At 34.1% G+C, this 12,114-nt stretch overlaps 1 protein-coding gene across 15 annotated transcripts; it reads left to right on the forward strand.

Moving 5' to 3' along the window:
- Positions 1-4,578: 4,578 nt before the first annotated feature.
- Positions 4,579-11,975, forward strand: LOC111304885 (protein LATE ELONGATED HYPOCOTYL-like). 15 transcript variants are annotated; one of them, XM_089749927.1, is made up of 11 exons: positions 4,579-4,713; positions 4,834-4,893; positions 5,022-5,116; positions 5,324-5,515; positions 5,631-5,742; positions 5,962-6,023; positions 9,400-9,621; positions 9,713-9,901; positions 9,995-10,321; positions 10,439-11,164; positions 11,284-11,975. In XM_089749927.1, exons 4-11 carry the CDS (start codon positions 5,477-5,479, stop codon positions 11,686-11,688), a joined length of 2,082 nt encoding a protein of 693 aa, XP_089606053.1. In that variant the 5' UTR covers positions 4,579-4,713; positions 4,834-4,893; positions 5,022-5,116; positions 5,324-5,476; the 3' UTR covers positions 11,689-11,975. The 15 variants fall into 15 exon arrangements, with proteins under 15 accessions (XP_089606053.1, XP_089606054.1, XP_089606048.1 ...); XM_089749928.1 differs by having other exon boundaries at positions 5,022-5,047; XM_089749922.1 differs by having other exon boundaries at positions 9,995-11,164.
- The last annotated feature ends 139 nt before the right edge of the window (positions 11,976-12,114 follow it).

The raw sequence follows: 12,114 nt of genomic DNA on the forward strand, positions 1-12,114 counted from the left end.
TACAATACGAGAGACAAATCATTTGATGCGTCCAGCATGGTGTTATTTCTACTGTTAGAGGTTAAATCATCTCTGCCTCATAGGGCCTCCTTATGGATGGCTAAGAAATCTGTTCAAAAAGTGTATTAAAATAGTTATCTTTTCAAGAGTTATAATTTTTAAATTATATGGATTGATTCAATCAATTTATTTTTTTGGTTGAATTCATATTTTGTGAAATTCAAAAGATGACATTTGTAACATTTTACAAGTAAAAAATTCTCTATGAAAGAGATTTAAATAGATTTGAAATGAGACTAATCGTTACAGTAAATTATCAGAAATTTGAACAATGACTGTCAAAATGCCTTAAAATGGCATTCAAATGACTTTTTGTATTTTTTGTTTTAAAGCAGCTTATAGGCGTAGCATTCAAATGCCATTTTTTAGCATCCAAATGGCTCATTTTTAGGCATAACATTTGAATGTTACTGGCCGGACACCTGAATGTCTTAGTGTAAAATTAAAACAAAAATTATTTTTCACATAAAATTTGAATTCACATGCACAGGCATTCGAATGTCTTATATTGGAGGTTTCTCCATGTTTTAAAATGATTTTTTCTATTTGGAACCTTTCCAAAACTATTATATAGTTTCTTAATCATTAATTTCTTATTCCATCGATTAATATTTATTTTTACTCAATTAACTTTATTTTTTTACTATATTTTTAAAATATTTAAATGTAAAGTAAGTTAATATACTATTTATAGCAATAATATTGTATTAAATATAATAATTGATAATTTTATTCATCATTTTCAATACATTGGATGAAGATACGACGATGTTCGTGTCTGGTAGAGATTTGACATACAAGCCAAGCTTGAAGACTGAAAAACAGTTCAGTCTTCAAACGCTGTTTAATTGTAATCAAAGCCAATAACTAATCTCAATTATAAACTGCAGACAACAAAAAGGTAAACGCCAAAACCGGAAAAAGATTGAAGAGCAACAAAGGAAAAAGAAAAAGCCATTACTAACATTGTCAAAGTTTCTCGATGAAAAACAATGAGCTTTGCATCAGGGCTTACGAAAGGTTTCCCCCTGTTCGTAGTCTAGTCAGTTTCATGAAGGAATAACGTCATCCGGTCATCGTCACCCAAAGCACGCGCAGCAAGAATAGTGCTAGTCGACCCTCCAGTCTTATAAAATCTACGAATTTATGGCAGATAAAATTATTTACAGTAATTAATGATTTTTGTTGTCGCATTTGGACCGACAAGTAGTATGAACAAAAGTATTAGATGAAGAAATGTTTCCCAATTGACCACTCATCAATTTACAAGTTTTGGATGAAATGGGAGAATTGAAACTAACTTTTTCAGTTAATTGACAAGATTAATTTCTTTGGTGTGGCGACGTTTTGAAAACCAAGTTTTTATATTGGTCGAACTTTTTTATGCTAACCAAAGTAAAACTTTGGCCCATGTACTTGGGGGTGTTACGTTAATGGACGTTGACCCATATCTATTTATCTAGAGCTTTCCACGTTCTTCATGTTCGGATTGCTGATGGCCCATTGGATCAAACCTTTTTTCTTTCTTTACTATAAACAGATCCATCATAAAACAAGATAAAGGGTTGATTCTCCTACTAGTAACTCTACAAGGCTTTATAAGAAGTGAAAGCACCTGACTTGCTCCCTTAACCCTTTCTTCCTCCATGAAAGAAAAACCATAATTAATCTAAACCCACAACAGATCAAGATTAAACTATCAAAATCATACGACGAGGCACGTGAATCAAAATTAAGTACCCTAAATATTCATGTTCTTCATTTGGCTTTCAAGCTAATTCTATAGGTTACAAAGTAATTAAGACTGATTACTACACTAGCCTACCTCCTAGGTGGATGTACAAAAATTAATATTCAGTAATTTAATTAGTTAAAATATATGTAACAAAATGATTATAGAAAAGCTGAGAAAAAAAATGATTATAGAAAAAGAAAATAGAGGTAATGTCAGTTTTTTTTCGATTATGGGAAGGGGAGAGAAAAATCACAAATACAAATATAGTATGGTTGGTGGTGAAAAAAAATAATATCGTTATTTATATGGACACACGTGAAATTATTAAATTTTTAATGTTTTAATGTACAAAAGAATTTGTAATTTAAAATTAAAAAAAATTATAACTTATAATATTAAATTTAAAATTTATAAACTATCATTTTTTAAAAATAATTATATAAACAAATTAAATTAAATTTAAAATTCGCTAAACATTTGCTTTTAACTTTATGATCTAATTAACTCATTTGAGTTTGAAATATTAATAATTTTATATCAATACGAAAATTTTCCTAAACTAAAACATGTCATCAGAAAAGGCATTTTTTTAGATGAAAAAGGCAAAGTAGGAAATCCAAAGCACTAATTCAGTACTTAGCATTAATAGCCGACAAAATCATATGATTTGACAAAAGCAAAAGGATGATAATAATTCTATGCGCTTTAACAATGCTTGACCATAAATTGCAGTTCTTTGGGAACTTGACTTCTCGGAGTCCTCGAGAACATGTGCATTTCGGTATTACCATAAATATATATATATATATATATATAATATAACATGTGCGTTTTGGTATAAGTACCATCATCTATTACTATATATATAAAATTATAATAGCAATATTAATTTAAAAAATATTTTGTTATTATTATTATTATCTATACCTGTATGTTAAAGTAACTTTCTAATTGGAATAGTGGTTGAGGCCTAATTATAATTTTTAGGTATTTGCTTCATTTTTTGAAAGCCTTCAATTAATTTTTTTTTGGATATTTGCTTATTTTTTAAGAAAATGAAATAAAAATGCAATTATATTATTTGTTTATTTTCTTTCTAATTATTATGAATATATATTCATTTATATAAATTTTTAATCAATTTAGTGAGCAATAATTTAAAAATTAATAATAATTGACCAACATAAATTAAACTTAATAATGAAAGTTGATCTCCTGTCCTTTCGTATCAATGAAAATGAACTTTTGGACAAATGATAATTAAATGACCCATTAGATCTATTTGTGTAGAGCTTCCCACATTCTTCATGTCAAGCCCATCCTTGTAAACTGTTTTCTCCCCAATTTAGATGGTCCAAAGTCCACCCCTCCCCAACAAAAGGGGAGGATGGATAATTGGAACTTTTGAAGCATGAACCTATTTTCACAATGATTTTATTTTATTTATTAGTGTCAATTATTATGTAAGCAGAGAGATGGGATTCATAAGTTTTTAAATAAATAGATGTGATTAATATGCATCAAAGAAAAAATACACGAAGAAAAAAATATTTATGCCCAATAAATTAACAATTAAGTCAATTTATTAATCTCTTTCTTGAAACATTCACGTACATTGTATTCGAGATCAACAAATTAGTTAAAATTTGTGAGTCGCAATGACAACTAATTTCGGACTACAAATACAAACAATCTCAAAATTAAAGTTTACCTTTTTTAAAAAATATTATCATATTTAATTTATATAATTATTTTTAAAAAATAATATTTAATATATATAAATTTAATTTTTGAATTTGGTGAAACTTTAACTTTATTTAAAAATGTAAACGAATTAAATATAAACAAATATAATTATATTTGTAATATGTTTATTTAATTAATAAATTATGAAATATTTGTGATTTTTTATTAAATTTAATAAATAAATAAAAATTAAATATATTTATGAATAATTCAATAAACGTTTTATTAATTTTTATAAATAAAATTTACATTATTTATTTAATTAACAAATTTTAAAATATTATTTATAATAAACGACCAAAAACTAAATATATCATCAGCTGTACAACTTTATCGACTCCTATGTGCCGACCTTTGCAAATGCTCGAAAAGATTTTTGTTTTATCCCCAAAACCTTCGCGGCACCGCACGAACCACAAACGTCGCACTTGACATCCAGTCCCCTCTCTTCTCGTGCTTCCTGCCCCCATTACACGGGACTCCACATCTGCCCCCCAACCGCCACGTACCGGTTACCCATGCCACGCTGGCGCAAAGCCATCCTCTTTTTCATACTTGTCCGTACGGACGCACCGGGAAAAACCAGCAGGCAGCAAAAGTCCGCGTCACCGGCGGGCCCCACATGGCATAGCTGGAGACGCTTTTTCAGACTGAACCTCACAGTATGGGAACTTGTGGCCGAGATTTGAAGCCAGAGCCCAAGTGCAAAAATAAAAAAAATATATATAAGGGAAAAAAAACGCAAGGTGAGCTTTACATAAATCAGCCACTAACGTACTGCCACTTGGCAACATCAGTGCGTCTCTCGGTTGGTTTACCGTTCACTCTTTTGCGGCCTCAAATTAAACTAGCCCAAAATTTGTATTTTTTTAGAAAAATAAATCCACAAGAAATTGTAGTGGCTGAGATTTCTCCTTTCTTCTCCCTAACTGTACTTTCACCCAAGTTTTAGGTCTCACCGAAAAGTAGCTGGGTTTCACTTCTGTTATGCATCTTCGGTTTTCTCTTACAAATCATTTCTCCTTACCCAAAAAATTGTTTTAAAAAATTCTGTTGATTCCGACCTACTAATTGCCTGAAACTATGAGTTCTCCAACAGGTATCTGGTGAACTCGTTTTTCATGCGTGATTGTTGCTTCCAGAGTTCTCATCCTCCATGGCCATCTCTCAAGGTATTTCCACCTCATTTCTAGGGCTTTCCTTCTTTACTCTCCGTTTGGTTGCCCCTAAAATTATTCGTTTTCTGAAAAACTTTACTCAGCTATGTTTAAATTGATGTTGTTTATACACAGTTGAGTAGACCGAGACAAGAAAATTAATTGCTTTTTATTTTCTTGTCAACCAAACAGAAGGTAATTTTTTTTTTTTAATTTTAGTTATTTTGGCTGTTAAAACGGCAAAGTTTTGCATTTGCTGAAGGGATGCATGTGGAAGTATGTTGTTGATTACTAATTAAAGTTTTTCTGTCATTTCTCGAAAGGTTTTGGCGTCTACGGGTTCGTTTTGGTGAGGATTCTGAATAAAGGAATTTTCTTTTAAGTTCTTTGGAAGAAGCCGTCTCTTCTCTCTGTTACGGTGGATACTTAAATTTTTTTTTATTTCAGTTTTCCAGAGATTTAACTTTCATCCAAAGTTTACTATGTGATTAAATAAAATAGTTATGAAAATGTAAATATTTATTATATTATGATTATGAGTGATGAGAAAGTAATATAAATTGGAATAGTATTAAAAAACAGAGACGGATCTCTATCGATTGTTGTTGGCTTTTGTGTTTTGCAGTAGTAAATAGCTATCATCAGGTTTTGTGGAGTTCAAAAACGGCTTTATTATTTGTACTATTGGATGTGGAAAGAAATGAAAGAAGGTTTGTGTTATACCCATTGGTTGTTAGAGAGGATTTGAAGCTGCGGTAACGCTGCCCGGGTCCTGTCGATGGACACCTACTTCTCTGGAGAAGAACTCGTCATTAAGGTATTAATTATCAAAATAAATTGAACTTTTCTTTTGAATTATGCTTGTTGGAATGGTAAAAGTGGAGTTTTTATTGTTATAATCTCAACTATTGAATTTTCATGTTGAATGGCAGACTAGGAAGCCTTATACTATTACCAAACAACGTGAACGATGGACCGAGGAGGAGCATAATAGGTTCCTAGAGGCCTTGAAGCTCTATGGACGAGCTTGGCAACGCATTGAAGGTTTTCACTTGTTTTTCCCTTTTAGTTTTGGTTTTTTTGGGTGAAAAACAGAAATATTTCAGTTGCTGCTGTCATTTCAGAACAATTGTTATTGTGGATTGAGGCCAAGATTTGATGGATATGTCTGTTAGGACTGACATATGAAATGCTTTTGTTATCTATCATCTTAATTGGAGATCTGTCTCTTTTCTCATTCCTGTTTTACTTGGTGATTTACAGAACACATAGGAACAAAGACTGCCGTGCAGATCAGGAGTCATGCTCAAAAGTTCTTTTCGAAGGTCATTTGATACCTTCTTGCTTATGCTTATATTCAACAGATTTTTCTGCTTCTTAACCTCTGTTTGTGCTTGAAATATATGAAATATTGATCCTCAATTGCACTATCTGGAACGGTTGGGAAATGTTACTGATTTTTCTCTACTTTATATAGTTTTTTCCCCTTACTTTTATAAAGCAATTTTGTTGATTAAAACAACAAAGGGAATATAATAGGTTCACCTGGCACATACAAGTAACAGATTGAGGAGAAAGAGTTAATACCTAATATATGTAGAGATTACATAGCATTCTGTGTCAAAAACATTAGTAGCATATCAGTGATCAAATTTATAACCAATTATGTGAAGAAGCACACTGGAGTTTATTTATTATATCTGGAAAAGGCGGCAACCTTGAGCTAGATGAGCATCTAAGCTGTTAATACTAATTTAGCATATCACATTTAGGGTGATAGCCTTTCGCCACTCCACAAGTTTATTTTGCTTTTGTGGAGATGTCAGCTATTTAAATTCTATTTAGTTGGTCTCGGTGCAAGATTGGCCATTAGATGTGTGCAAGGAAGTTTTGTTATCATTGGAGTCTGATCTATCTGAAAAGAAAAGAGCGTGTTCCATTTTTTAAGTTGTTTTAAATGGCTACTTTCTTGTAGGAATTTCACTAGCTTTTTATGCACAAGGCATCCACTTGTCTGGTCACTTCTGAACTTGTGATGCAATTTTGTACTTAATCTACCAGGGCAGAGGTTTCGGAATTCAATATATTTGGTTTTTTGGCACATAAGAATCATGTAGGTACATGTAGTTTGATTTGTATAGAGAGTGAAATGCACCCATCATGAGGTAGTAAGAAGTGAAGTTGAGCTAAGCCCAACTACCATGTTCTTCATTGCTAGATTATGCCCAGATTTTGGCTCTGCTCCAGATTGAATTCTTCAGCATCCATGGGTAGCATGTCAGTCATAGGCAGTTAGGATTACCAATTAGTTTATCCTTCATGTGTAGATTATCTCAAGGTTTTGAATAGCTAGCACCTTCAATTTTAGGATAATTTTTTGTTAAAGCGTTTGTAATGGCAAGTTTCACATCCATTCAAGACAATATCTAAAGAGCTTTTGTCTTTTCTTCATTTTATTGCCCACTTTGCGATGTCTTCTTTATGTGGTATTAGTTTAAAATTTAGTTTAAGGTTGTTTCATATTTTATCCAGCAGGAGGTCTTGATGAACTTTCACCAAAAGGATTTTTTTTTTTTTTGAGTCAAGATGTGTTTGAAGATGTTGACCTACATTAAGCTGGAATATGTTGAGGAGTAGTTAATGCTAGCAAGGATGTCACGTGTCTTATGGTGAAACATATAATTTGTTGGATTCTAGGGTGAGTTGAGGTGTTTAGATTAGTGGTGTGAAATCTCTTTAAATGTTAACAACAATCTCCGAGTTTGAATAAGAGACTCATTAGATCTAAAATATGAATTTTCTTTTTCTTTCCTTCCATTTGTGGGAATTGGGAGAGTTTGGAATGCAGGATAGGCTACTCATTATGGCTGAGGATCATCATACATCTATAAAGATAAATCATTTATGACACAGACCTAATGTCATTTTTTTGGTGATGAGGAACTTAAAATACTGATCCACATATTTTACGTTTCATCAAAAGATGAGTGCTAATTGAGAACCATATTATACCTACTAGGTGATAATACTGGGATCAACAGAGGACCTTAAGTTTTGCAGCCAAGCTTAGGAGCGGCTGCTTGGGTGTCTGTTAGGTATGCTTTATAGCTAATTATGATGCTAGACTTAAGTTATGCATCTTGGGTATATTTCACTTACAATTCTTTTTACTACAATCCTACAATTATCCAATCACAATAAAGAATTATGTAGGGGTCCATCACTTATAAGCGTTGGCTCCATATAAAATTTTAGTGGATCCCACACAATTTTCAATTGTGATTGATTAATTGTACTACAATCATCTTTGGTAATGTGCTCCCATGCATATCATAGGTCCATCTGAAGAGATTATTCTTCTTTAGTGAATGTGGTATGCTTCTTTTTTGGTTTTTGCCACAATATGGTATACATCTACAGTGAAAGGAATGACTCAAGAAATTTTAGTGGATTCTTCTATTTAAGACTTATTTCCTGCAGATTATTGGCAGTCACCTGCCAATTATGTTAAAGTTAAAGGTACATTGTAATGCATTACTTTTTCTTTTTTCCTTTCAAATTTCTGATTTTACAAACAAATACACATATTTTGTTGTTAGTAGTTTCCAACATTTTTATCTTGATTAGCTTATGATTGGTAACTCTGATCTAGAGGATAAGCGAACCAAGGTTATTCAAGATCATTATGGTTAATTTTTTGTGAATTTCTTTCTTTAGTCTGAAGTCCTAATCTTAACATTGTAATGATCTCAATTTTACATGACAAAGAACGTCATGGATAGTTTGATTCACATTATATGGATAAGTCGGCATTATGAAAGATTAAACTTATTTATGCAGAATTTAAACCATCATTCCTAAGAAACTACCGATAATTTTCTTTCCATCTAAATGGACTAATTCTCTCTCCCTCACTATATATACATTTTAAAGTTTTCACCTAGTAAAAAATGGGGCTGGTTTAGCCAAGCAGTTAAAATGGGGGCTGGTTTAGCCAAGCAGTCAGTTTGACTGCTTGGCTAAACCAGCCCCTTTTTTTTTATTTAGTCAATGTTCGTGCATGTATGTTCAACTGTGGCCTGTGTGAATGTCTAGTACAGTAAGATGTTATATTGCACTGGAGTCTTGAGAGAACACACGATAGATTTAAAGGATTGAAAAAAAAAATGTAGATAACTCTTTAAAGGCAGTTGACAGGATTCACCCTTTGGAATGAGCTTATCTGATCGAAGGACACAATTCATGTACATACTTTCTGAATGAAGGGTGAAAAATGTGTTACAAATTTAGCTAATGAATTTTAATTATTTGGTAAGAAGCAGATAAATCTAATGTATATGATACAGGCCATATAATTGACACTAGGAGTATAAAATCTTGTATGAACTTCCGAATGAGATATAAGTAGATATTAGAGCAATTATATACTTTGGACTTCTTATTGTCTGATAATATTTGGTGTTATTATGGTTAGATTTTATTATGTTACATTCATATGAGAAAACATCTTTTGTCTCCTTCTTTACAATAATTCCAGAGAAAATAAATTAGTTAAGGCCAACTTGAGTTGTCATTCCTATCACATAATTTAGTATCACACTTTGATACGATTGATGCTACATTGGCGCCACTAGTAACTAGACACATTTTTCTTCTTTATTTTCATTTTATTGAGACTACGGACAAATATTCCATTCTCAGTTGGAGAAGGAGGCACTTGCTAAAGGCATGCCAATAGGTCAAGCTCTTGACATAGAAATTCCACCTCCACGCCCTAAAAGAAAACCAAGCAACCCTTATCCTCGAAAAACCGGGGCTGCTACGGCTTTACAGGTGGGAGCTAAGGATGGAAAATCAGAAACGCCAATATCTTCTTTGCGTTACAAGCAAGTGTTGGACTTGGAGAAAGAACCACTTCCGGAGGTTAATTTTTCTTCCTCACCTAATTCATTCGCACCCTTAATTAAGTTTTTTTATTTTTTAATCTAAGCTTCAAATATATCTTGTTTGACAGAGACCTAATGGAGATGAAAAGCCTACACATCTGAAAGAAAATCAAGATGAGAGTTGCTCTGAGGTTTTTACCCTTCTCCACGAAGCCAACTGCTCGTCTGTGTCTTCCATGAACAAGAATTCTATACCAACATCAGCAGCACTGAGAAACTCTTGCACATTTAGGGAGTTTGTACCTTTGCTAAAAGAGGTAATAAATCATGATAAACATAAATTCTACGTCACTCTCAAACTTAAAGAAATTTATGAGGCTTATAAATTTAATGTCCAACAAACAATTCAGGATAATGGTACAAGTAAGGCTTCAAACTTGGAGAATTCTTGCACTTCATATGAGAAATCAGCTCAAGGCCAGAGAAAAGATGAGTTGGATGGTGCTTTACGTACAGATGAGATGCAAGCCACTCAAAATTATCCTCGGCATGTTGCTGTACATGTCCTAGATGGAAGCCTGGGTACATGTGCTCAAAATCCTTCTCTGGATATGCCATTTCAGGATTCAGTATTTCACCCTATGGGCGATGTTCATGGACGACCTAATCTGTTTGCAAATCCAGCTGCCTCTGCTACTACTGAACATCAGAATAATGCACCAAGATCAACTCATCAGGCATTTCCAACTTTTCATGCTCCCTTTACACATGTTTGCCCCAATCAAGAGGACTATCGATCATTTCTACATGTCTCCTCCACTTTTTCGAGTCTCATTGTATCTAATTTGTTACAGAATCCAGCTGCTCATGCAGCAGCAAGCTTTGCAGCCACATTTTTCCCGTACGCAAATGTTGAAAGTTCTGCTGATTCTCCCGCTTGTGGACAAGGAGGTTTCCCATCTAGACAAATGAACTCTGCTCCAAGTATGGCTGCAATTGCTGCTGCAACCGTAGCAGCTGCCACTGCATGGTGGGCTGCCCATGGACTGCTTCCTGTATGTGCTCCTCTGCACACTGGCTTTACCTGTGCTCCTGCATCCACTGTTGCAGTTCCACCAAAGGAGAATGGTCAAGCTCCAGCTGCAAAGACAGAAAGAAAAGATAATACTGATCAAGATCTATCCACGCAGGACCGACAGCTGGACCCTGAATACTCTGAAGCTTTGCAAGGTCAACATTCAGCATTGAAATCACCTACTTCATTATCATCAGACTGTGAAGAGAGTGGAGATGCAAAAGTGAGGACTGGAGTGAAAGCTGCTGATGACGAGAAGGCTGCTGAAGTAACTGAGCCACAGGATGCAAATAAAACAAAGAACAGAAAACAAGTTGACAGGTCCTCGTGTGGTTCTAATACAACTTCGAGTAGTGAGGTGGAGACAGATGTGTTAGAAAAACATGAGAAAGACAAGGAAGATTCAAAAGGAGCCGATGCAAATCATCCACAAGTTGAATGTAGTAACCGCCGTGGTAGAAGCAGTAGCAACCTGAGTGATTCTTGGAAGGAGGTATCTGAAGAGGTGAGTTGATGCGTCTTTTTTTGGCCATGTGGCTTCACCTTAATTATTATTCTAACTGTGTTCTGATATTGTCGCATTTATGACTCCACCACTAATGTGTTAGAATCTTTTTTTGTCAGGGGCGACTGGCTTTTCAAGCCCTCTTCTCTAGAGAGGTACTGCCACAAAGCTTTTCTCCTCCACACGACGGCAAGAATAAGGGGCAGCAAAAGGAAAATGTAGGTGAAGAGAAGCAAAATCCAAATGAGAAATCAACTTTAGACCTCAACAGCAAGACATTGGGATCTTGTTCTGACCAAGAAGAAGATGAGAAAAATGCATTGTCAAGAGGTGAGAACATTGTGGAGGAGGGCCTGCTGACGATTGGACTAGGACATGCAAAGCTCAAGGCCCGCCGAACAGGATTTAAACCTTACAAAAGGTGTTCTGTGGAAGCCAAGGAAAACAGAGTGATGAACACCGGCAGTCAAGTTGAAGAGAAAGGTCCCAAGAGGATACGCTTGGCAGGGGAAGCTTCAACTTGACTTACGCTATTGCATGCAATCGACAAAGCTTTGTTTGTTGTGTGTAATCTCTAATTTTCCCCCATATCTTTTTACCTTTCAAGCTTAATTTTAAGACTTGCAGCTCAAGAGACTTTTCGTGTAGATGTGTTGTGTACTATATGTCTACTACATTAACTTATTTACTTTCCTGGACTATGCCAGTGCAGTTATAAACTCCTGAAATAGACTTAGACAAGAAGCACCAAGTACTGAATGGCCCTTGATTTGGCCTCTTTTCTCCAAATATAAGCATTTGTCTTTTATTATTTTTCTACCTTTACTTTTTCTTTGTGATCATATTCCTGCAACAAGCTGAAACCCTTTTGATGCAGCGAAACGGCTAATTAAACAGACGGGTTGCTTGCCTTCCAGTTGCCAGGGTACATCCACTGGATTATAGAAACT

Source organism: Durio zibethinus, chromosome 21, assembly GCF_047325235.1.
Source record: "Durio zibethinus cultivar Kanyao isolate XHJ-2024 chromosome 21, ASM4732523v1, whole genome shotgun sequence".
Lineage (NCBI taxonomy): Eukaryota > Viridiplantae > Streptophyta > Magnoliopsida > Malvales > Malvaceae > Durio > Durio zibethinus.

Coding starts and splice junctions, on each gene's coding strand:
- LOC111304885 (XM_089749920.1), top strand. CDS start 5,477: ATGGACACCTACTTCTCTGGAGAAGAACTCGTCATTAAG. Junction 5,516..5,630: donor GAGAAGAACTCGTCATTAAG/GTATTAATTATC, acceptor GTTGAATGGCAG/ACTAGGAAGCCTTATACTAT. Junction 5,743..5,961: donor AGCTTGGCAACGCATTGAAG/GTTTTCACTTGT, acceptor GGTGATTTACAG/AACACATAGGAACAAAGACT.